Source organism: Falco punctatus (assembly GCF_963210335.1).
Source record: "Falco punctatus genome assembly, chromosome: 1".
In the NCBI taxonomy this organism is placed as follows: Eukaryota; Metazoa; Chordata; class Aves; order Falconiformes; family Falconidae; genus Falco; species Falco punctatus.
Genome location: NC_137580.1, coordinates 107,321,332 through 107,346,132, shown reverse-complemented (window position 1 = coordinate 107,346,132; position 24,801 = coordinate 107,321,332). Strand labels below are relative to the sequence as shown.

The 24,801-nt window shown below is 58.8% G+C and overlaps 1 protein-coding gene across 1 annotated transcript in view; it reads left to right on the top strand.

Moving 5' to 3' along the window:
• Positions 1–24,801, top strand: part of SMG6 (SMG6 nonsense mediated mRNA decay factor) — a 115,876-nt gene that overhangs the window by 87,859 nt on the left and 3,216 nt on the right. The window contains exons 14-18 of the mRNA XM_080379826.1: positions 8,924–9,100; positions 12,189–12,335; positions 19,989–20,142; positions 23,567–23,778; positions 24,005–24,086. Coding sequence (XP_080235952.1) covers positions 8,924–9,100; positions 12,189–12,335; positions 19,989–20,142; positions 23,567–23,778; positions 24,005–24,086 — 772 coding nt within the window. The remainder of the gene's footprint in view (positions 1–8,923; positions 9,101–12,188; positions 12,336–19,988; positions 20,143–23,566; positions 23,779–24,004; positions 24,087–24,801) is intronic.

The following is a 24,801-nucleotide window of genomic DNA, read 5'->3' as shown; positions in this document are numbered from 1 at the left end:
AGAAACGGCTTCCCGGCCGGCTCTGCCAGGACCAGGCAGAATATTCCAGCTCTTACCTCTCTTCTCCCTCCTGCTGCCGAGGTCAGAAGTCAGGTTTGCAAGGGACACAGCAGCCCGTTTACACCTCCAGGGGTGGAAGTCCATGATGCTATGGGTGTTACCAGCTAATACTGTGGTTTCCTCGCTGCCTGTAGCAGAGGTCAGGCTGGAAGGACAAGGGGTGGATGATACGGGCAGAGCAGGTGGATGCCATAAGGGTGAGCTCTGGTTTGCACCGTTTTTTGCTACTTTCATACGGTAGATCCTCATAGCTCCCCTGTTCCTGTGTTGTAACTCTTTTTTTCTTCCGCCACCCAACTTCCCACTGTCTCAGCTGCTCCTACTGGTGTCTTGTCCCGTGGGACAGGAATCACCACGTTACTCTGTGGGTCAAGTCACAGGGCAGTTGTCTAGTTGTCTCCACGTGGCAGTCCTCGTGAAAGAGCTCATGCTATCGGCGAGAGCCAAAAGCCTGCTCTGCCCTGCTTCGGTGCACAACAGCTTTATCTGCCTGGGTGAGGGCTGGGTGTAGGGTCCGGAGGGGCTGAGCTGAACCTCCACATAGCGCTGCAGCGCATTGGCATGATGGGGACGGACATGCTCAGCAGGAATAGTGCATCCTCAGGGCAAACGCCCCAGAGAGGCCAGCTCCCTCCTGCCACGCTCAGGAGGTGCTTTCTGAAACAGGGAGGCTGCCAGATAACCACAGCTTTTTCCCCATGGCGTGAGCAGCCAGGATTTGGCTCCAGCCTCTTTTTTTTTCCATGTACCCTGCAAAAAGGGCTCTTACTGTTGCAAGAGCACATTGAGATCTGCAGTCGAGATGTTGGATTGAACATTCATCAGACGCATTTTGCGAATCCCAGGAGAGACAGATCCTAGCCCTGGCACGGGAACAGCTTCTCTGGTCACCAGCACAGCGTGGCCCCACAAGCAGATGTACCCGAGAAACTCTGGGGGTGGAGAGGTGCGGGGTTGGACCAGCCTCGTCCCCAACACCAGTGTCCCCTGGAGTAGTGGCCTCAGAGGAAGGGCAGCGTGTGTCTGCCGAGAGCGGAGCGGTCCCCTTTCCCTTACTAAGCAGTCCTCCCTTCCTCCACCAAAGAGCCTGCTAACCACTTTCTTATCTTCCTTAACTCTGCAAAACAATCTCTGGCAAGGCAGGCATCCTCCGAAATGGCAGAGGAAATAAATTCCCCCAGTCCCTGAAAAGGAAAAGACCGGAGACTCGCCGCAGGGAGAGCAGCCCATGCCCTCTGAAAGCTGACGGTTTTGCCATATTGGCTTTGCTGAGGATACGGATTTGCTTCCTCCTTCCCCAGTCTGGGACCAGGGGCTTGCGGCAGACTTTCAGGGACTTGTCTTCCCTGGTTAGCGTTCCAGTAGGATCTGCAAAGGAGGAGCAGAGCAGGCTCCTTTGGACTTGTCTTGGCTTTACTCTGTGGCCTGAATTTTTCCTTATTTCCCCCTGGGAAGTTTATGGATGTGCTGGGAGCTGGAATGGGAGAGGAGGGCATCGAGATGGCTATAACAGGGAGTCCCTGACTGTGACTTGCTCCTTCTCCTGGAGTCATCGGCCTCTTTCAAAGCTGTGATTTTTTTAGCCCCTTGTTCTCCCGACAGACAACCGAAATGTGTGGTCCTGTGCTCAAGGCGTTACCTTGGAGAGCAGAAATACCCCAGATACTGCACAGCTGCAGGGGTTGGTTTGCCCAGCACTGGGGCGTGTGGCCTCCAGGGGTGGAAGCAAATGCTTTCTCCAGTGGAAATTCCTGCAGTGTCTTATTGGAGCCAACGTTTTACAGTGGGAAGCCTGTAGCTGTTGGCAGCAATGCCTGAGGACACAATGAGAACCAGGCAGGAGCCACACACACAAACCAGAAGAAACATCTCCATCCCTCTGTGGAGACCTCTTGTACCCCATCATCTTCTCTGGAACTTCTCACCCAGGCTAAAGTCATACTTTTCTCTCATTTTGCTGCTGCCCTGTAGGAATGGACAGCGGGGGTAAAATGAAATAAGCTGACCACCCACCTCCTGCCTAAAAGGTGTTTTACACAGCCTGGAGCCAGCTGCTGCTCACTGGAGAGATGAACTGACAAAAAGGTTCTTTATAAAGCACATTTGACAGGTGAATAAGACATCAGGGCAAGTCTTTCCAAGCATCAGCAAAAGCCAAAAGCTTGGTTTAGAAACCATTGGGAACTTTCCTCTCTGGGCTGTGTAGCTCCTCACGCTTCAGAGGAGCAGTTGGTCCTGGGCTGGGCTGGAGCTTGAGGTCCTTCTGGGCACAGGAGCTTGAGAGGGATCTGGAGGATGGCTTTCCATCCAGAGCATCTGCTTCAGGTGACTTTGGTGTTGGTTCTTCCACACAAGTCACAAAAGGTTCCTGCAGCACCCTCAGATGTGTTTTGGGGTCTTTCCCCAACCCTGTGGTAAGCCACCACAAAGGGAGGGAAGAGTTGAGAGGAGCTGCACGGAGAGTCTGGAGGAGCCGTGAGATGTTTTGTAGGGCAGTGCCAGGCTGTGCCGTAGCACAGATGGTTTCAGGGACATAGGCTGGGACCTGTGGCAGTGTGGGGTTTCCTTACGGAGTCTGGAGTGTCGGTAAAGAATTCAGTCTGTATTCCTGCCCCACAGCCACTAGGTGCCAGTCAGGGAGAGAGAACTGGCCCCTGGCAGACAGACAGCTCTGGGGAGGGCTGCTCCCTCGGTGTGCCAGCCCAGGGATCCCCTCCTCTGGGGAGGGCTTGCTGGGAGCAGGCTCCAAGCCCCAGAATCGCTCACAGCTTCCCCCACGTCGCTGGGTCTCACCTTCACATCCTACAGCTGCCAGCGGTGACAGGTACCAGTGCCTTGGGTGCAATTTGAAGACTTTCATGGTAGGAATCTGTGCAGACTGCTCAGGGCTTCTTCTGATCTCTGACAGCAACACGTGGATGAGTCAGCTCAGATCTATCACTGTGCACCCCTCTATCACCTCTGCATTTTCTCTACATCACTGTGTGGGACGAGCGCCGCTGGTCGTAGCCTGGCCAGCCCTGGTGATGGTGGGCAGTTGGCTCACTTTCCATGCTGCTTTCCAGTTTGAAAGCCAGTTGTGGCTGAGCTATGTAGCTGAAGTTGGAAAGATGGAGACAGTTGCCAGGCCAAAAGCACATCTGCTCCGATGACTTGTCCGAGACCATGTGCCCTAGTGCAGAGGCTGGAGCCGTGCCTCTGCAAGACTCGGGGTGCTAGGAGAGAGGTTTGGCTAGGACATGCCTATGCTTTCCCTTTGGGGAGCCCCTGCTTTGCGGAGATAGCGGTACTCCAGCAGTGGCAGTGGGGAAGAGCAACTGGAGTGGTTCTTCTGAGCTCCTCTGTCTTCCCTGGGTGATGCACCTCTCTGCTGTGATGGAGCTTGGTGTGGTGGATCCTGTCCCCATGAGTGCTCTCCGCTTGGTGCTAGGCACTGCCAACGCTGGCACTGGGTCCTGCAGAGCCAGGGCAGCAGCGAGGTACATCAGAGCCAACGCTGCCTTGGTTTGGGCTCCGTTGCAACCACAGTTGCCCTCGGGTCACACGCAGAGTTGCAGGCATGTGGGAGCAGTGTCCGTCGAGCCTGTGTGTGGGATTAGTTGAAATCAGAAGTTTCTCAGAGAAGCTGTGGCTGAAGTCAGCCCTCAGCTGCGGAAACCAGGGTTGTGATTCAGCTGTGAGCGCTGCTGCCCAGCCGTGACGGACACTTCGGTCCTCCCTACCCAGGTGGCCAAGCCCCTCCAAACTGTATTTGGGCTGGGCAGGGTGAGGGGCTCCTCGGGCCACATCCTGGCCGGGGAACGAGCCCAGAGAAGCTGGGCTGTGATAAGCCCAGGGTTAAACCCAGCCCAGCTTTTGTGCGAGCCTGTGAGATGAAAACCCAGAAGGGATGAGACCAAACCGGGTGCTTTCCTCTGCGCTCCGAGCTGGCTCCCCAGGGATGGGAGGAGGTGGCACAGGGCACTGGGAGGCATTTAGCCATGGCCTGCATGGAGGTTTTAGCAGGGTCAGTGCAAATATTTCAGCTGGGCCATGTGGGCGCTGCATAGTTTAGATTGTTTGAGGCTCGCTTGGTTTCAGCATCATTCAGCTACTTCAGCTAAGCCATGTTTAAACTGATGTGGCAAAAACAGTGTTATCCCCACACTGGATCGTGCTGGAGCTTGGCTCTGAGTCCTAGTCCTATCCCTTTCCCATCTCCGAATCTGGGATGGGATCTCTCCGTGCTATGACTCAAACTTCTCGTGTCCTTTTCCCCTTCTGAATCCAGCTGTCAGGATGTGCTTGTGTCTCCCGCTCGCACACAGGAATGCAGAACCGGCAGTGGCAGCCTGTCCTCCAAGCAAACCCTTCCCCAAAGCCGCTGTCTCCCGTTTGCTTGTGGGGTCTAAGGTTTTCCCGAGAGGGAGGCTGCCAGGCTCCTCTCACACACCGCCGGCAGCAGCATGGCATTGCCGGAGGCTGTGGGGCACAGGGCAGCCTGCCCTGGACCACGTCCCCCTGGGATGTGACAGGTCCCCCCGGCCGAGCAGGGCTCCCCTGGCCAGCTGGCTTGGCTGCCAGAGGCTCTTTGGACTAGCTGAAGGAGTCTGCATTCCTGCCTCCCAGTTATTTGCTCTTTAGGACGCTGCGTAAAATTAACAAGTTGTAAAAGTTGATTGAAGGCGGCAGTGGGTGTGACAGCGATTTGCTTAGCTGCGGGAGAGCCGTGTGCGGAGCAGCAGGGCTGGTGAGGCTGGGGCAGGGGGCAGAGGGACTGTCCCCCCAGCTCCAGGCATGTCTCTGACCCAAAACGAGACCATGGCTGGTTTCTGGTGGTGTCACCCTGCCAGCACCAGGTGCACATGTTCCCCCTGGGCACAGCGCTCACAGATCTCGGAGTGAGTCCCTTCTCTCCCCTTAAATCTCCTGGAGGACGCGTGCTGGCGTCCAGGCTGCATCTCCTTTGGGCCAAGTGCTGGCCACCCCATGGGGGAGTCTTCTGCCGTCCTCTTGTTAAAGAGCAGCACACAGCACTCAGGGAAGTTTTTCCCATCAGCATGTTTTTTCGCAGGGGGGAGGGAAATACAGCCAAGGCCATAGAGGGGATCAGCTTCGTTAGATCTGGGAAACCCTTGTTAGACCTGGGGACGCTGCTCACCACTGGCAGGAGATGGCACGCGCAGGGTCCTGGTGGCACTGGCACTGCGTAGTGGTGTTGAAAATCAACAGCTGGTACAGTTAATGTGCAGCCCAGTGGGTCTCTGCAGGCAGTTAGTGTGTGTTAATGTGTGTCCTGCTGTGTCTTACTCAATGATCAGTATGTTAATGTATGACCCATGAATTAGCAGTCAGAGCGCTAATGAGCTTCGTCAGCGTGCCCTAGCAGCCACCAGCCGGCCGGTGGGTGGCTGGTGCTGGGAGCTGGTGGTTAGCCTGTCTGATGCAGCAGGAGATTAGAAACCTCTCCTCCCCGGGCCTGATGAAATCAGGCTGGCGATCAGGGCCGCTTGCCACCGAAGCTACCTCCGCCCTGTGCCTGGTCCCCAGCCACGTGTCCCCAAGAGGCACCGCAGTGGCAAGGGGCTCGGTGATGCCTCGGTCGCTCACACCTCTGGGGAACTGAGCCCGGGTCACGGACAGGGGCACCAGACCACTTCAGCAATTCTCAGTTTCAGTTTTCCTTTGAGAGCGGCTGCGTGCGTGTCAGGCCTATTTTAATACCCAACGATGAGTTGAAGCCAGGCTTTCGGTTCCTGCTGTCTCACTGCACGGTCAGAGGGGGAAGGGCGCACAGGGCAGCTATATTCCTCTCCAGGGCCGGGGATATCTGCTGCGGCATCACCACATACATCGACGCGGTGTCATTTTGTACTTGACCATTCCTTCAGGAAGGGTGGGTATGGTTCCCAGTGTCCTCGCCACACTCCAGTCTGGCAGCAAGGAATAGCCATGTGAGCCAGCCAGCACCTTCGTGGCCATCCCTGCTGCCCTGGGCATCCCGGCGCTGCCGCGGGCACTCACGTTTCTACTCTGAAACAGGAAGTTTCTGACAAAAGCGGGTTGCTCTGCAGCACGCAAGGTCCCGCTCTGCCGTTCGAGAGAGACCTGGGTGCCAGTCACAGGTCACTTCTTTCCCAGCATCTCAGAGGCTGGGCTGCCCCGCAGCGGGGCCAGCCTGGCTGCCGGCAGCCTGGGGCTCTGCCGCATCCTCCTCGAGCAGGGCTGCACGTGACTGAGATGTGCAGAGCATTTGCTCCTTCCCTGTTTTTCATTCATGTGGGCTGGAAAAATGTGTTCATGAAACGAGTTGCTGTGGCATTATGTCATGGGTCTTCAGTTGGGCTTTTTTCTCCCCAGCAGATGAGCTGAATTTAACCATCGGGCTGTGCTGGCTTGGCAGTAAATCTGGTGTTTCCTACTTGTTTCTTCTTCAGGAGAGGAAGGATCAAACCCATCTACCCTTGTCCCCAGCCCCAACCATGGGTGAAGGGAGCTCTTCTGCAATATTCCTGATCATTTCCAATCCAGGAGGCTCTGACAGGGAGATTTAAGCTTTTGCTGTGCAGAGATGGCTGCACTGCAGCTGTGTCAGCGCTCAGCCCTTCATGTATACATGAAAACCTCATGGGTTCCAAGCTAGATGCAATGGCTTTTATTTCTAGAGATGTCTTGAGAAAACCCTTGGGAGTGGTGTCAGGATGGGGTGCCCATCTCTGCCCCACCTGCATCCCCTTCCGCGATGCTCCTGCTGCCCGCCACGTCCTGGCATCCCACGGCATGTGGCTGGCAGCAGGGTTCAGCCCCTGGTGCTGCCACAGGCACATCCCCGCAAGCTGTGCTGGCAGTGGCGGGGGCTTCACTCACCCAGCAGCCCTGGCACAAGGGAAGTGCAGATACCAGGACTGGAAAATCCCTGGATTTGAGTCACCCCGGGTGAGTCAGGCCAGGTCTCCGCAGCATTAGCCCGTCGAGCTGGGGATGAAGCAGGCGGTGAGGTGAGGTTTCCACCACTTCCCCCGGGGCCACTGCAGCCCAGAGCTCTCAGGAGAGATGTTTCCCATGACAGTCATTCCTGGTTTGCTCTTGTTCTGTTTCCTTCTGACTTTCCCCTGCACAGAATCATTCCTAAAGGAGAGCCAGGAGGATGGAAATGTTCCTGTGGTGACACTTGCCGGGATTGCTCCTGGCTGGATGTCCCAAGCAGCAAAGGGCTGTCCCGGGAAGGAGGGTCCTCAGCAGCCCAGCCTGCTGAGCCTGTGTCACCTTGTTCATTGCTCACGTCTGTCCCGTAGGACATGTTTTTAGGAGCAGAATTAGTGGTTACGGGTCCCTTGCTCCCTGAAATACTACATTCTTGCAATCACCCTGCTCGCACCACCTCTCCGCAGCGGCAACTGCCTCCCGCTGGGAGGAAGGGGCTTCTCCTCCCCCTCCGCCTGTCAGTGCAGGTACGGGGGGGGGGCACAGCATCCCGGGGGGCAGCTTCAAATGAAGGTGGCCCCGGCTGCTGGTGCATGAGGGTGCCTCGCTCAGGCAGTAGCCGGGGTGGGAGGTTGGAGGTCAGAGGAGGGTCAGGTTTTTGACACGCACTGCAGCGACACGGTGGTTAAAATTAGCCCGCAGAGAGGAAACTGGCAGCGTTGTGGAAAAGCAGAAGTTTCCTCTCACGGCAGCCTGGTGCAGTGGGGCCACATGCCGCTGCCAACCCTCCTCTGGCTGCGGCACAGCCCCATCCAGGTCACGCACCGCCACCGGCATGGCAGGGTGACGAGCCTAAGCCGGGGTTGGAGCATGTGGCATCGGTACCACACAGCGTGAGCGGGCAGGGGGAGAGCAGGCAGCAGCCCCGGCTGCGAGGCACCTGGTTGAGTCACCTGTGTGGGGTCTGGCCCTCTCCTCGGCTTTGGGATCCCCATCCTGGCAGCCTGTGGGGACCCTCTGGGGATGCGGATCTCTGAGGCTGCTTTGCTGTGTATGAGCTGAGCAAAACTGGGAGGGGGTTGGGGGAGCAGCAGGAACTTGGGCATCGACATGGACTTTGTCTCCACGGTGTGCAGCACTATTAGCCCCTGTTTGCTGACTTTCTCCCTATAAATCTGCGGCTCCCCAGGGGTGACACCAGTCAGCAGGAAGCACTAGGGGAGAGCTCTGCAGGTGCAGAGCCCTGCTGCAAGGGGACGAGGTCACTTGTGGCAGAGGTGCCGGCAGAGGCTGTGCCGTGGAGGCACTGGGCTCCCGGGCTCTGGAAACTCCATTTGAAAGCCTCATAAATTGGATAATTACCCAAGCTATTGCGTTTCCTTCTGGCCAGATCTGTCCCAGCCTCCCTGACGGGGCTCCCCAGTTGGTCCGTGAGATGGGCCCACGGGATGGGGTTGGGCTGGAGTTGGGGAGGGGCTCAGCTTTTCTCAAATACCCCCACCCGCCCGCTCTCGCACCTGCATCCCTCCCCAGCTTTTGCTGGGGGGGAATCTGGCGATGGAGCCAAAACGAAACAGTAAGAATAGGCCACATCATTCATCTCATGCTTCAGCAGGATTTTCCCCCATTCGGTGGGGCTGGCTGCCCTCCAGCAGCCCCACGGCCCTGGAGTGCACAGATGAGGCAGGACAGGACACAGATTAGCGCTAGGCATCCTGACTTCATCTGCCTCCTTTTCCTTGGGGACGGTGAGCTACGAGGCATGGGCAAACGCCTTCCATCCCTGTTTAGAAGAAGAGGGGCACCCTGCACATCCCGGTGGTGCCGTGCAGTGCTGCCTGCATCCCACCGGACCTTCTATCCCCAAATGCTTCCCCCTGGCCATTGCCCATCTGCCTCCCCTTTGCACTGACTTTGTTTTCCTTTCCCTCTCCCCAACCCCCTCGTCCTCACCCTGTAGGTTATTGCAGCTGACTGCAAGAGGGTCACAGTTCTGAAGTATTTCCTGGAAGCCCTTTGTGGACAAGAAGAGCCTTTGCTGGCATTCAAGGGTGGAAAATATGTGTCAGTGGCACCCGTCCCAGACGCCATGGGAAAGGAAATGGGAAGCCAAGAGGGAAAACAACTGGAAGATCAGGTACCGTGCGGGAAGAGCGCGCCTCGGTGAAGGAAGAATCACCCCTGTGGGGCCCAGCCTCTGCCTGCCCTGCAGCTCCTGCTATTTATAGCCGGCGTAGCTGCGTGTGCATTTTATGGGGGGAGGCGGGGGGGTGGCAAATGGTGCACAGCCCTTGTCTCCCGAGTGTACTTCGCTCATGCCCTTTCCTGCCAGTCCAACCCGCGTGCCTCTATCTTGCGCGCTGCTATGAGTTCCAGATGCTGCTTTTTCATACCCGAAGCGGGGGGAGCTTTAATAACGTGCAGCGCCGCAGCCCCGGGAGAGGAGGTGGGCGAGGGGGTGTCAGGGTTCAGCTTCAGGATCAAGTTTATAGCCGTGGAGCTCGTTGCGGCAGAGGCCTGAGCTCCAGCCTCCAGCACACGTACAGGAAGAGCTGACATTGGCGCCCCGTCCCTCCCCTGCCTCTCACATCCTGATGTGATTAAGGAATTCAACTCTTGTTTTTCTGCCCTTGCTTGTTCCTGTAGGCCTTGCTTCACTCCAGGCTCCGTGTGTGTGTTTAAGGGCCCTGCCAGCCGCTCTGCAGGTTGACTCTTTTCTTCTGTTTAATCTTGCAGTTGGAAAGGCCAGGGAAACAGGAGAGAGGGGTAGAGGCGTTGGGAGCAGGGAGCTGGGTGGCCCAGCACTGCCCAGGCTCGCTCCGGGTCCCCTCCCTGCGCCAGGGCCAGGCGCTGCAGAGCACCGTGCAGGGGATAGCACCTTGCCCGTGGCCCCCTGCGCCCCAGGGAGCTGACAGCCAGGGGAGCCCAGAGCAAGAGTGTGCTCAGCACCCTCCTTGTCCCAGCAGCCATCTCCGGCCGAGCAGGGGACAGATTTTAAATGATTTTTTTGCACTGGGGCTCGGAACAAAACCCCAGGCAGCAAGAGATGTGTCTGTAAGGTGGGAGACCTGGACACTTTTCTTCTGGAGAAGACGCAGGAGGCTTTTCAAGCTAATACCGCCAAAAGCGTGTGATATGGGGGCATCTTCAGGTTCTATCCAGTATAAAGATGGGGAGAGTCCTGTTCTGCAGAGCACTGCCTTTGTTGGGTCAGTCCCTCCGATTTTTGCTATGAACAAACATGATATGGAGGGTAGCTCCTTCTTGCCCTTCCCCATAGTCTGCTTGGCTGTGGGAACCTCTGCGTGAGCTCATTGCACAACCCAGGAGCTTCCTCCTTGGTCTGTGATCGCAGGGAAGCTTCCAGCTCACCAGCATGACCACCATCAGCCTGGGCAAGCAGATCCCGACCCACTGCAGCAGATCAGCATCTGACACACACTTTTCCCTGAAGCCCTTGCGCGACACTGTCCCTTTGGCAGCATCTTCCCATCCCCTGTGGTCCAGGCTGTCCCGGCAAAGGGAAGTAAGCCCGAGGGCTCTGTCTTCCTCCTTCCCATGGCTAAAAGTCACAAGGAGAGAAGAGGACGTGGTTCTGTGGCCAGGCGGGTGTGCTGGCTGGGTGAATTGATTGAGAATGTGACTGTGCAGTGCTGGAATTGTTTTAAATTAAGACTGTGAGCTCCTGCCCGAGTCCCTCCTGCTGACACATGTCGTGGCAGCCTGCACAGGGCAGGGAGCATAGCAGTGCTCATATCCCTCTGGGGAATCCTTTTGTGCGGGATCCATCCCCTGCAGCACTCTGAGAGCTCAGAGCAGGTTTTTCTGCTTGGTCGCCACCTGGGAACATTTCCCAGCCCCATCACAACCCTTGGCTTTTGCACAGAGAAGGGGAGATGGGTAATGGCAGGGCTCGGGAAAGCCTGTGGTCACTGCACTGGGGAGCAAGAGAGGCTGGGCAAGGCAAGGGGGGTGTCAGCAGCAGTGGCGGAGCTGAGCTCCCGGGCAGCACGGCTGTGCCGGCAGCTGCTGGTGGGCACTTGCTGAGGAACAGGGACTTGTGGTCCCTCCTTTGGGCAGGGAGCCGCTGGGGAGAGCAGCGAAGCTGGGGTGGAACTGCGTTGTGGTTGATGCTCAGTTGCATACCGGCCATCACCTCCTGCCCTCTCCTGTGTCCCAGGGGTTTGGGTGCATAGGGAAAGGGCAGCGCAGCCTTCGCCTGGGGTGGGAACAGCGTGGCTCATTCTGGCCTCTCCAGTTCAAGGGTCTGCAGATCTTCTGGTCTAGAGACCCAGGGAAAGGTCTCTAGGAGAGGGTGAAGATGCAACATGGTCCAAAAGCGCCTATGCAAGCAGGAGGTTGGAGAACCAGGGACACTTCAGTTCAGCAAAGACAAGGTTCCTGGCCAGCAGGAGCATGGCAAAGGCAGACTAGAAGTAGGATGCGAATGTTAACAGAAGAAGTAATTAACCGTTGAAATGACTGACCTCAAGAAGCAGTGGATTCTCCATCATGTGGAACTTTAAAGTCAAGATTGAGTGTCTCCTCCTAAAACATCTGTTCCAGCCCACCTGGAAGGTTTGGGGTGGGTGCAGGAATCTCTCTGGCCTATTCAGAGATCAAAACGGAGAAGGGGAACAGGCTCTTTGGTCTCCTGGGTTCATGGATCCAGGTTTCCTGACCAGAAGATCAGCTCGTGTGCCTAGCTTCAGCTGAGGCAGCAGGGTTAGAGCAGAGTTGTACAGCCCCAGTGCAGGCAGGTGGGGAGAAGCAGCATTTGCTCCAAGGATTGTGCAGCCTAAACAGCCGAGCAAAGCTAAGAGACAGGAAAATGCCAATAGTTTTACAGAACTGAAGCCTATAAAATATCAGTGACTCACCCAAGGCTGTGGGAAGTTTCCCAAGGTGAGGAAGAGGGTTTGATTTTAGAAGAGAGCTTTATGCAGGGCTGCCCCTGCCCTGCCTGGTCGCTGCCTTCCCTGCACCGTTACCTCCTGTCTCACCTTGTAATTTCCTGGATGTTTACTATTTATTTATTTTGTTTGCTTCTTTTGAATGTTTAGAAGTAGTCAGTTGGCCATCAGCAAGTGGTGGTAGACCATGGCTGGCAGGGGTTTGTCTGCTGGAAGGGGGGAGGGCAGAACAAGCATGGTCCCTGTCACCAGCATCCCTTACAATGCTTCTCTCCTGGGTTTTTTTGTCTTTCTGCATTTTCTCGGAAGAAGGAAGACGATGTGAGGATTGAAGCATTTGAAGATGATTCTGAGGCTGAAGGCAGTGGAGGAGAGATGGACATCAAGGAGCTCAGAGCCAAGAAGCAAGCCCTGGCCAGGAAAGTAGCTGAGCAGCAGCGTCGTCAAGACAAGATTCAGGTAGGACGCTCTGTGCGACTGCAGTGTCCAAGTTGGCTGAGGAGCTGCTTTGCTTTGGTACATGGGCTGATCCTGCCTCATGGTGCCAGTGGTGCGCAGCTGTTTCCCTGCCATGCTTCAGGACCAGTGGCCTCTTGGGATGTGCTGGAGCACCCTGTGCTTCCTGGGTGTAGGTGCCCTGTGCTGCCTCCATGAAACCCAGCAGCAAGCTTAGCTCTGGCCCTTTGGAAAGGCCAAATCGGTATTGCTGTCCCACCCAGATCTGCCCTCCCAGGCCCTGAGATTAATGTTTCAGGGGCTCCTGGGACCCTTGTGAAGCCAGACACAGCTTCTCCGCGAAGCTGCCAGCACACCCAGGAGTCCTGGCAGGGGAGTGCTTCAGCTGATGGCTGTAGTGCGGCGTGTGCCAGGCAGCGAGCTGTCTCCCACCCAGGGCAGAGGCTCCGTGGCAGTGAGGTTCAGCGAGAAATTGCCTTTCCTGCGCAGCGGGGCACAGGCAGACGGGGGAGAGGGTGGGACATGAACAGCAGAGTTCAAGCAGGAGCCAGCGGCAGGAAAAATAGTCTGCAAACGGCTGCTGCAGCCAGAGTGCCACTTGCAAAGCATTGCCATCGTTGCCATCATTATGGGGACAAACAGACGGGATACAGGTGATCCTGGCATGGCCTTGGCCTGATCTGAGCATGTTCCCCAGTGGGAGCTGATGAACTAAGCTGGTTGGACTGGGAGCAGACGCCTGGCGATGCACACTGTTGCTTTAAGAGCAATCTTACATGCATGGCTGTTGGCTGCCTTGTTGCTCGCAACCCCTCTTCCTCCAGCCTCTCAGCCCAGATGAGGATTTCTCAGCAGAGGAAAAATTCTCCCTGGCTCCCCTCCCCCTCACCTCCGCCCTCTCTAATGCCCAGGGCCCTTCACTTCCATAATTCTTCATTTTCCAGCCTTGAACGTAAGCCAGACACATCTGTCTGGCCATATGCGTGAACTCTGCAGTGTGTGCCGAGGTGGTTGTAAAACAGGGCTGCTGAAGGCCCTACTGGGAGAGCGTGCACATGTGTACCCTCCGGCTACTGGCGCCGGGCCCAGAACCACTGCGCTTCGCTTTTCCAAACCCACCCCAACCTTTCAGATTTTTGCCTTTTTTCTTTTTCATTTGAATTCGGAGCAATTCATATCAAGGCGAAGGTAGAAGTTGTGCCGGGAGGGAGGGGCCGCCCCCGCAAGCGAGTCCATTATTGTTGGCAGGTACCTGGGTCGCATTAATACGAGGAGGAAGAAAGCAGCAGCGAACGAGTGAGAGATTGGAGAGATGGGCTGTAAATTAAAGCGGCCTGAAGCCTTCCAGCCTCCCAGGGTTGTTAAGCGGGAGGTGTAAGTAAATTCCCCACTTCCCACTGCCTTGTACAGACACAGCAAACAGGAACTGCACATGTTCAGGGAGGGCAGCGTGCAGCAGATCCCGGCCCCGGCGACTAGCCCAGCTGCAGCAGGGCCCCCCGGGATGGCCGCTGCCCATTCTGCGGGGAGAGTGGGGGCTGCCTGATGCTGTCAGGGGCTTTCTCCCCCTGGCGTGCTCCTCCCTTCCTCCCCAGCCGTGCTGGGGCTGATGCTCGCAGGCAGAGAGAGGTCAGAACGAGGGTGTGGGCAGCTTCAGGGGCTGCACAGCTGAGAGCTGAGGTGCAGTTGGAGTCTGAAGGCGCAGGGTGGAGGAGAAGTCCTTGGGGCTTCGGTAAAGTCATCCAGTCCATAGCTAGCTGGGAACAGCCCGGAGCAGAACACGTGTGCTTGCCCCGGTCCTCTCCCTGCCCTGGTAGTGACCACGCAGCCGGAGCTGGAGAGGCGGAGGAGCTCAGGTGGAAAGTGCTGCCTGGGGAGGCCAGGTCAGAGCCAGCTCAGCATCCACCGCCTCCACTTTCCCACTCTTGGCCTGTGATCCTTAACCTTCCTGATCATCCCATAAGATTTTGTGTTTCCTGGGACCTGGGAACCTTCTGCATTCCCTGTTACATCCTGTTTCTCTCGTTCGCCGCTCACCTAGGGAGTTCACGCATCAGCTGCTCTCTGAGTCCCCCTTTCACTGTCCTGGGGACAAGCCACAGCTCCACATATTCATCCGAGTCCAGCAGACGCGGCTCCTGTCTCAGCACAGCTGAGAGCCTCAGCTCTCTGTGCACGGCCATGTGCACGGGGTGGGGACTCGGGTCCAGAGAGCCCAGGTGCTGTGGCTGCCTACTGTAGAATCTGGGCTGGTGTGTGCAGGGACACAGAGTGCGGGGCAAAGCCCTCATCTCTTGGCCATCCATTTTCTTTTTGCACCCAAGGGGAGCGTTGTGTCACAGCCTCACCTGCAACTTACAGCGTGGCGCTTCTTGCAGCTAAGTGCACTGCCTTCTCCCCGGCAGGTTTTCTTGCCCTATCCTTGCCTTTGGCATCCTCCCCATCCATCTCTCACAGCCCAGCTCTGCTGCTAATGGAGATCATCCACCCAACACTTGTCCCAGGTTCACTGCTGCTGCTTACCTGCCTGGCATCGCCTGGCAGGGCAGCCCTGCGGGTCCCCGCTGCAGCTCCCCTGCCGGGGTCACATTTACACCTCCGGGAGGAGGTTTGGGCTTTACCGTGCTCCTTCAGACCCTGCCCTGGCCGGGGGTGTGCGGGACTGTGGCTCCAGCTGCTGGGGGAGCCCAGGTCCAGGCAGGGTAAATGGCAAACAGGGGTGGCCCTTGGCCAGCACCAGCTGTAGAGGGAAGAGGAGCGCTCAGCTCCATTCACGAGCTTGGACCCCAAAACCTTCACTCTGGGGAGGGGGTAGAGATAGGCCAGAGCAGGGATAGGTCATAGTCTCGTCTCCCTGGGCAGCCCTGGTTGCTTGGAGGCAGCCCTTTGCTGCCTGGCCCTGGCTTACGAGTTGGCTGCTGCTCCCTGGCTCCACTGCCAGCCTGCCGCTGCCCTCACCACTTGCCCAGATGGGGACAGAACCGCCTGCCAGCCCCATGTCGCAGCCTGGTGACAGCAGCGATGCATTGGGGCGAGGTGAAAGACCAGGCACGTACCTGGGTGCTGTCCAGGTATTTGGAGAGATGAGAGGCCAGGCAGGCAGGTGGACAAGGGGAGGCAGCAGTGGCGCTGCCGGGGCAGGCAGCGTTCTCGGGCAAAGCTGTCCCCTGCCGGCCCCGGGTCCTGCCGCCTGCTCCCAGCCACCCCCGCTGCTTGGCCAGGCCCTTGGTCCATGCTGTTCGGCGTCCCCTGTCCTTTGTGCCGCTGCTGTGCGCTGGGAGCGGTCGGGTTTCCTGACCGGTTGAAAACATCCCACCTGAAACATAACAGGCTCTTCCTCTGGATGCTGCTATTGTTTTGCTCAGCATTACAGAAGCAGCTTAACCGGGGCGGCCAATTATGACATGTCTTCCCAAAATAGCCGCTCTCCTGTCCCTTCTGAGCCCACGGAACGGCCGCCCCCTTAAGATGCAGCCGCTCCTTTGTGGCGGTAGTGTGAGTAAGTGGCTAAATATAGCCGTATCCCATTCACGCTCTCCTCGGCGCGCAGGAACAATGCCGCGGGTGCACACGCGCCGACACGCACCTGCCTGGGAGCGGGTGCCTGCTGGCTGCGGAAGATGCACACCCACCCACGGCGGCTCCGCCACGGCGGCGGCCCCGCTTTGCTACCAGGCACGGGGCACGTTTACTCCTGAGGAAGACGAGCCTTGGGAGGAGGAAGCCCTCGAGCAGGAGACTACAGAGGCATTGTTCTCAGCCCTGGAAAATCCGCCTCCGATTCCCGCGGAGCACACGGGGCTGGAAGGGGCAGCGGCGCCGGGTGTCCCCGCGGTTGGAGAGCGGGTCGGGGCAGCAGAAGTGGTGGCAGGATGGTGACGGCCCATCCGTCCTGGCAGAGAGGTGTGACCCCATGTGACCCATCCCGAAGGCAGCGGGGCACTCACCTCCGCTGAGCTTCGGCTCCAGGCCTCTCTGCTAGCCCGGCACCAGGGGCAGAGGAGCCCTGGGGTCCGTGTGCGGAGCGTCCTCCTGTCCTGTGCTTGTGGTGGGACCCTCAGGTGTCCCCCCTGGCACTCCGCAGAAGGTACCACCGGCTGGCCTGGCTCTGGGGGCACTGGTCCCCTGTGCCCACTGGAAGCCCTCAGCCGGGCATCGGCTTCCGAGGAATTCCCCAGGTGATCCCAGCTGATGGATGAGCTGGGAATTGGGGACCGTGTGTGCAGGAGTGTCTGCTCTCAGTGCTGCCACCAGCTGGGGCAGCCGGGGGAGCCACCTCCGGCTCCGGCCCAGCTCCAGGGACAAGCCCCAGCTCCTGGGACAAGCCCCAGCTCCAGGGAGAAGCCCCAGCTCCTGGGAGAAGCCCCAGCTCCTGGGACAAGCCCCAGCTCCAGGGAGAAGCCCCAGCTCCTGGGAGAAGCCCCAGCTCCTGGGACAAGCCCCAGCTCCTGGGAGAAGCCCCAGCTCCAGGGAGAAGCCCCAGCTCCAGGGACAAGCCCCAGCTCCTGGGAGAAGCCCCAGCTCCAGGGAGAAGCCCCAGCTCCTGGGACAAGCCCCAGCTCCTGGGACAAGCCCCAGCTCCAGGGAGAAGCCCCAGCTCCTGGGACAAGCCCCAGCTCCAGGGAGAAGCCCCAGCTCCTGGGACAAGCCCCAGCTCCTGGGACAAGCCCCAGCTCCAGGGAGAAGCCCCAGCTCCAGGGACAAGCCCCAGCTCCAGGGAGAAGCCCCCCTGGCCAGAGCAGCAGGACGGACAGAGGGCTGCAGGTGGGAGCAGCTCTGATGGCTGCAGTGTGCGGGTGCAGGAGGCAGGAGAGGGGAGGCTGCCTGGCCCTGGGGGGAGCAGGGACCCCCCCGGCCTCAGAGGTCCCCTGCCACCTCCAGCAGTGCCACCAAGCCATGCAGTGTGTTTAACCCCAATAAGACAAGGCTAAAATGTGGCCATCCTAAAGCACCTGGGCCACTGAGGCTGTACCTCTGCAGTTTGAACCGCGCCGCTCTCCCCAGGGTCTTCTTCAGACTCCAGGGCATGTGGGCCACCGTCTCCCAGTCCTCACATTGGGGAAACTGAGGCACAGCGGGACCAGCAGCTTGTTCCTGGCCGTGGTGGTGGCACAGAAGCCAGGCCCCAGATGTGGGCATCCCAATCCGCATCCCCCACACTCTCGGTCCTCCCCACAGGACCGTGCCCCACGCACCGGCAGAAGGGTTAACACCGCACTCGCCTCCCGGTTCCCGCACATGGGCTCCCTTTCATCTCTGGCGAGGGGCCAGCCAGCCTCCGCATGAATCACAGGCCACTCCTCTCTCCCCCAAAACCCCTTGGCCGGAGGCTTCTGCAGCCTTTTACTCACACAAACAAAAATAAATCTCGCTGCCGGCCTCTGAACTCTGCAAAGGCGAGTTTCCCTCTGGCTCCCCGAGCGGCCCGGAGCTGTGCGCGGGGACTTGGCACGCTCCCCGCCGACCTCGCTCTTTCACTCCCGGCGCATCCTGTGTCCTTCTCTCACCGGGCGGCCCGGCGAGCGGAATGGGACGTGACGGCCGGCACAGGCGTTGCTCGCCGCTGCCAGGAATTGGCTGGGTACGGGCTGCAAAAGCCGCTGGGGCAAATGCCACACACGAGGGTACTGCCCCCCGCCGCCGTCACCCCCGTGCCCCTGGCTGGAGGGGTAGGTGAGCCTTGTGCTCATGCCGTGCTCCTGAGATTGCTCTCGCCGGCCAGGGCGAGCCCCAGGGTCAGGGAGCCGTACTGGGGTGCAGGCAGGGGTCTGTCGTCGCCCATCAGAGGCCACATGGTTTCTTCATCCCCTTCCTGCTGGTTCAGGTCCATCAGCCTCTTTGGCCGCTGTTCAGAGGACATGGTGCTTTGCTCTGGGTCTCTGCCTTGGTCAGCCGGGCCCTCCTCTGTCTCTCCATGGCAGGTGGAGCTCAGCAGGGGCTGAGCTTGTCATCCTCCCAGGGACAAGTGTCTCCTCCTGCACCCCAAAACCCTGGGGAGAGACCCCACCTGCTGCTCTCCTTACAGCAAGCAGGCAGCGGCAGCACCATGCTGGAGGTGACTCCAGCTTGTCCCCAGCTGCAGCTCTTCTTGTGCCACCGGGAAGTGCCAGCACCTCCCTGGGTGAAGGCAGGGCGCAGGCAGGCATGTGGCGTGTGGCTGCCCATGGCAACATCTGTATGGGGACATTGGTGCCATCGCAGCTGCCCCTGTGCGATGCGGGTGGCGTATCCCCACGCAGCAGGCAGAACCTGGCACGCTCCCCGCTCTGCCCATCGCCCCTCGGAGTCGATGGGAGCTGTGGCCCCAGGCCCTGCGCTGCCAGAAGGAGGGTGGGAGACACGTGGTGAGGTTATGGTTGCTGCCTGGCCTGGAGATACTTGTGGGAGGTGGCAGCATCAAGCCGCCTTGATTTAAAGCCAGATGACAACACTTGGAAATGGATTAAAAACCACTTCTTTCCATGGCCACTGCTGGCCCGTGCAGCTTGTCGTTCCAGGGCGCCTCCGAGGCTTTGGCATGACTGCGGGAGGGTTCAGATCCTCACCCTGGGCAAGGGGAGCTCACTGTAATGTTGGGCAGAACAGGATCCAGAGTTGCTTCACGTCCCCAGGGCACATCTTGTGGGTGCAAGCCCAGTCTCACAAGGGTTTGCATGGTGGATGTGTTCCACAGCAGTGCTGCTCTGCTCCGCTCCGTGGGTGACCGGTTCCTATTAGAGGCAACAAACATCAGCAAGTCCAGGGAAGCTATTTTTAAGCAGAGGAAGCACTAGAATAGCATCCTGAGTTTTTTAAGCCTGTGACTTACTAAAGAGCCCAAGTCCTTCGATAGCGTTGAAGTAATATGTGAGCTCTTGGGTCCCATTTGGGCAATTGGCATTGTCCAGACATCCAGGTGCAGCCCCAGAGGGTTGCTAGGGAGACCCAGAAGACCCCCCCCATGTGAGGGTGAGCACCTCTGGTCTCCGGTGAGTGCAAAGGCATCAGCCAAGGACAGTGCTGTGTGTTTTCAGGGCTGGAACCCACCTGGTTTCCCAGCTGGATGGAGTCGGAAAAGGCAAGGCATATGTAGGAGCTGGTGGGACAGCCAGTGAGGTACTCAGCCAAGCATCCCTGCCCCACAGACCTCCCTTCTGGCTGCCTGCTCAGGGTTCCTGTGTTGGGATGCTGTTGGCAGGGCTTGTGTGTCCCAAACCAGTTTGTTTTGGCTCTTGTCACCTTAAGCTGTTTCCATGTGGAGCCCCAGAACCCCCATCCTCCAGCCCCCCTTTCTCCCTGCTGTTCTCTATCAGCCTCAGTCTCTTGGCACCGGTTCAGATAGTCCTGGCATCTGCCAGTCCCACAAATGGGACAATTCCCAAAACACCTTCATTTTCAAGGCTGGTCCCAGTACCCCCCGGTGCCTGAACTGGGCTGTCTTCCTAGGAGAGTGCTGTCTTGGAGGCTTCTGCCATCCCACTCGCATGTGCTACGGAGGTCCAAGAGTTGGTGTTTGAGGTGTGCAGGTGGGATGGATGCAGCCTCTTGCCAGTCTCCTTCACACGATGCCCTTGCTGGGTGAGGCGTGCATGCCAGCCAGGCTTAGCTTCTGCTCTTAGGGTCCGCAGGTCGTAGGACTGACGTGCTACTCACTCATCATGTGTCCTTCTCCTCCAGGCTGTGCTGAAAGACCAGAGTCAAATGAGGCAGATGGAGCTGGAGATCAGACCTGTCTTCCTGGTCCCGGACACCAACGGTTTCATCGACCACCTCAGCAGCTTGATAACGCTGCTGAACTGCAGGAAGTTCATCCTGGTGGTGCCCCTGATCGGTGAGTAGGGCCAGTGCTACAGCGGGGGCTTCCCCTTGCCCCCAGTGTGGGCTGTCCCTCCATCCCAGCTCCCTTTCTCTGTGCCCCCTGTGCCCGCAGCGCCTGTGTGGTCTGGAGCCGACCTTGTGCCATGGGGCTGGCTTCCATCCTGTCCTGTCTTGTCCCAGCCACGGCCAACGTTCCTTTGGCCTGTGATCACTCTTCTCCCCTCCTGCCAGCTTTCTGCCCACGGTGCTCAGCAAACTCCCCTCCTCCTGGGGCATTTGGGGGTGCCAGGGGCTGGGAGAGCTGGGTGGGTGTTAAATGGGATTTGGAGGGAATTTTGGAGGGAGCAAGGAGGAGGAACTGTTAAACAATCAGAGCAGATAGCTTATCCCAGCTGAGCTGGGGCTTAGGCAGCCTGAGCAAATGGCCAGCCTGTGTCCCAGCGTCTCAGAGCTGCTCAAGCCCAGCCCTTCTTTTTATCCTTATAAAGCTCGCAGTAAAACAGCAAGCTGGTTCCCGTTATTGGTAAACACTCACCCTGGCAGATAACGGCTGTGCTGCTGGGTGGTCTCCCAGGGTGGCGGGAGGATTTGGTTAGATGCCTTTGCTCTGATTGTTTGATCACGCTCTGTGCTGGAGGTAGTGCTCCTCCGGCCAGTGTCACTCCAGCGCCCGGTGCGTCCTGGTGCCAGGTGCCAGCCTGGCATTCAGAGGATCCCTGAGGGCTGCAGGAGAGACTGGAGTAGGAGCAGGACCAAGCCTCACAGAGCCCACAGCCTGCCCTGTCTCTGCCGCAGCCCCGGGATGCTGGGGGCGGCTCTGCCCCATGAGCATCTCCAGCGTCCAGGCAGCGAGGTGTATGCTTGTGCCGACTCCTGGCCTGCGGCACGCGGGGTACCTGCCCTCCAAGCCATTGTGGGGCTTCCTCCTCAACTCCCAGTGTCCGGCAGACTGCTCTGCTTGCCCCAGAGCCAACATCCAGCTGCCACCCTTCCCTGCAAGGTGAACAGCCTAGTTCAGGAGGGGTCCCTAGCTGGGGACAGGACCCCTGGCTGGGGGGAGCAGGGCTGGCCGCCTGCCCAGCTCAGCACAGGAGCTGCCAAGGAGCTCCGTGGCTTGGCACCGAAGTGCCAGGGCTTTGTGTGGAAGCGAAGGGAAGGAAGCCGGCAGCACCGGCAGGGCCTGGGCAGCCCTGGGGGCTGTGGAGTGGATTAACACCTGAGAGCGCTGGGATCTGCCCTGGAGCCATGGCCCTGCCTCCCACTGCAGGGCGGCGTCCTGAGGCTGCTTGGCTGCACGAGGCTGCTGCGTGGAACCCCAACCAGGGGCAGCAGTTACGGGAGAGCTGAAAACCCTGGTCCTGTCCCTGTCCAAGATGCCGCTGCCCTCCACCTGCCAAAGGAGCCTGGCGTGCCCTGCCCTGCCCTGCCAGGGACAGGAGGAGCAGCAGCGACTGAGCACCTTCAGTGCGCTCCTGCCCTGCTGCCTCCCTGCACAGCCCATCATAGTGGGGGCAGAGTAACATCCCGCTGCCTGCCATGAGCCTCCCTTCCCACTGCTGAAGCACCCTGAAGCCAGTGATTCCCTGTCCTTGCTGAGTGTCGGTCAGATTCCCCCTCATCCCCCAGGAAAGCCATCAGTGCTGAGACCTGGGTGCAGGCAGGAGGAACGTGCCTCCCGGGGTGAGCCGGGGGCATGTGTCTGCTGGGGGCAGGCTTTGGTGCCATGCCCCATCACCAGAGCAGCGATACGTGGTGCCCTTCCCCTGGCACGGGGCACTCCGCTCATCCTGGGGATGCAGCAAGGGGTTAAGCTCGCAGCTTCTCCTTGGGTTTGTTTCTCTTGCTCTTTAACCTGCTCCGTGCTCCTTGAAGCTGACCCTGCCATGGAGAAGCCAGGCCTGGTGCAGAAGCACAAACAAGCCTCCCCTTTGAAGCCTGTTTAGCTTGGAAGCAGGAAGGCGGATTTCGGGAGGGAATACCAGCTTTTCCTGTTTGATGTTCCGTTCTTGCACGGCTCCCCCCACCCCGGGCCCAGCCGTGCATTGTGTGGAAATGGCAGCATCAGGTCGGTAGCAAGAAGAGTCGCCGGCCAGCGAAGAGCAAAGCAGCTCCATGCAGCTTTAATTTGAATACCCAGACAGTGAGTGCCAGTCTCACCATGGAACAGAGCGATCACGCAGGCTCCCCGGGCAGTGATTCACAGCACTGGGGAGAGGCCTCAGACCCCGAGCTCTCTCCCCGAACCCCCAAGGAATGCATAGTTCCCACTTGAACTCAGGACTTGGCTCCAGGCTCGGAAACAATCTTCAGAAATGAAGCCATGGCTAAAACACACACTGTGCGCACAGAGGCTCCCTCGCGCACACGTGCACACCAGCTCTCTCGCGCGCCCGGCCTCGCGCACACGCAGCCCCGTACGCCATCGCAGGCAAGGACGCTCGTGTGCACATCTGGCCGCACGCTTGTGTGCCCGGCCTTGCCGCAAGCAGCCTCGGCGGCATCTTGCTCGCAAACGCACGCTCCTTCTGCAAGAGAGCAGCTCTTCCAGCAGCCCCAGCGCCGGAGGGTGGGTCCCTCCTGGAGCTCTGCTGGGATCCCTCGAGCTTCTGCTGGGCACTGGGGGCTGGAGCGGCTGGGGTTCCCGGCCGCTTGGCAGCGGTACAGGAGGCTCCAAGGCTTGACAGGCTCCAGTTAAGGCAAACGGGCTGGGAATCCGCCTGATCCCAGGCTCAAGCGGCGTGTGTCAGGGCAGATATGCATCCCAGATGGGTGAGGTGTTGGAGAGTGTGTGTCCCCTGCCGGGAGCCTGGGACGGCCGCTTCAGGTGGGAAAATAGGGCAGGGCTTGCACAGCAGTGACCGGGTGGGAACTGCCTGCTCCCATGCATGACCCTGTTCCCACGTGTGGTGCTGTGGCAGGCGGGCAGCAGCTTTCGTGTCTGAATAAGCACAGGGAGCCCAGAGGTGCAGAGCCAGGCGGTGCAGTGCGGGGCGGGAGGCACGGTGCTGCTGGCCATTGCTGCGCTCAGAGGCGAAGGAGCAGGCTGCAAGAGGCCGTGGCTTTCTGACAGCCTGGGACACATGTGGATGTGCTGTTGGTCGTGATGCAGGAGCGTGAAGCGGTGGGCACAGGGATGCTCCCAGCGTTTCACAGAGCAGAGCGAGGTGCCCTTAGGGAGCATTAACCCACCCTGCGGGGGCGAGGTGCCTGCACTTTCGGGGCCAAGCCAGGTGACCCGCAGAGGTAGAAGGCAGCAAATCTTTTCCAGACCCACAGCCAAGTCCAGGAGTACAGGGACGCTGTGGCAGCTGAACCCAGATTTCCTGAGCCAGCTCCCAGTGCCCCGGCCCTGAGGCCTTGGCAATTTGCGTGCTCCAGCAGCAGGTCATGGGAGCACCTTGTCCCATAGTAACTGTACCTCCTCTTCCTGTTTTAAGTGATAAACGAGCTGGACGGCCTGGCCAAGGGCCCTGAGATGGAGCACCGGGCTGCAGGCTATGCCCGCCAAGTGCAGGAGAGAGCCAGGAAGTCCATCGAGTTCCTGGAGGAACGATTTGAGAGCCGGGACAACTGCTTGAGGGCTCTGACCAGCCGAGGCAACGAGCTGGAGTCCATCTCCTTCCGCAGCGAAGACACCACTGGCCAGCAGGTGAGGGGCATCCCAGATGGGGAGGCAGCGCTGCCGAGGGCTGGAGGCTCTTTGCCACCCCCTCTGCAGAGAGCTGGGCAGGCTCCTGCGGGCTGCGTGTGTTTCGGCTCGGAGTGGCCCTGCTCTCTGCTGAGCGGCGGCAGGGTGTTTCAAGGCAGTGCAGAAATCAGGCTGGTGGGGTTGCAGGTTTTTTCGTGCCAAGGGTAACGTTGCCCTTCTCTTCCAGGGAAACAATGACGATCTGATTCTGTCCTGCTGCCTCCACTATTGCAACGACAAGGCCAAGGATTTCATGCCCTCCAACAAAGGTAGAACATCCTCACGTCCTCTTTGTCCCTTCTCTGTCGCATTCCACAGACTCTTCTCGTTTCTTTTTCACAGCCCTTGGAACCAATCTCTCCCACATTTTGCCTCTTTCAACACCAAGGTGCCACCTCCTGCCTCCAGTCAGCCCCAGGCTGTGGCCCTCCCACTGCATTGCCAAATGTGCACCTCACTGCGCTCTGGGGATGCCCCAGGCTGTGAGAAGCCCACCGTCGATGTCCACAGACACATTTTGTGGTGCTGGCAGCAGTGACGAAGGGCCCAAAGAGCCTCCTCCCTGCGAGCCCTGATGCCTCCTGTCCAGAGCCCTTTCCTCTGCTGGAGCCCAGTTGGCATCGGCCACATGTACTGGGACCAGACAGCCCCCAGGCTTTTGCCAGGGCGGTGGGGATGGGAATCGCATCAGCAGCTGCCCAAGAAATCAACCCGCATTTGTCAGTGTGAATTCTTAGCAGCTTAACTTGTCAGATTCACAGAGAAACCGTCACCAAATGTTTATGTGCAAATGATGCTGAATTTTGAAATCATGTGGATTATGGGGAATGGGGCCTGACAAGCTGACAGCCTCTGGTTTGTAACAAGGAGGCGCGTCACCAGCGCGGAGCAGAGGATGTTTATTGTTACACATTTCTTAAAGTGTCCGCACAAAACCTCCTGATCCCGCTTTCAGCAGCCATCGGCCCCAGGCCTACCCTCCCG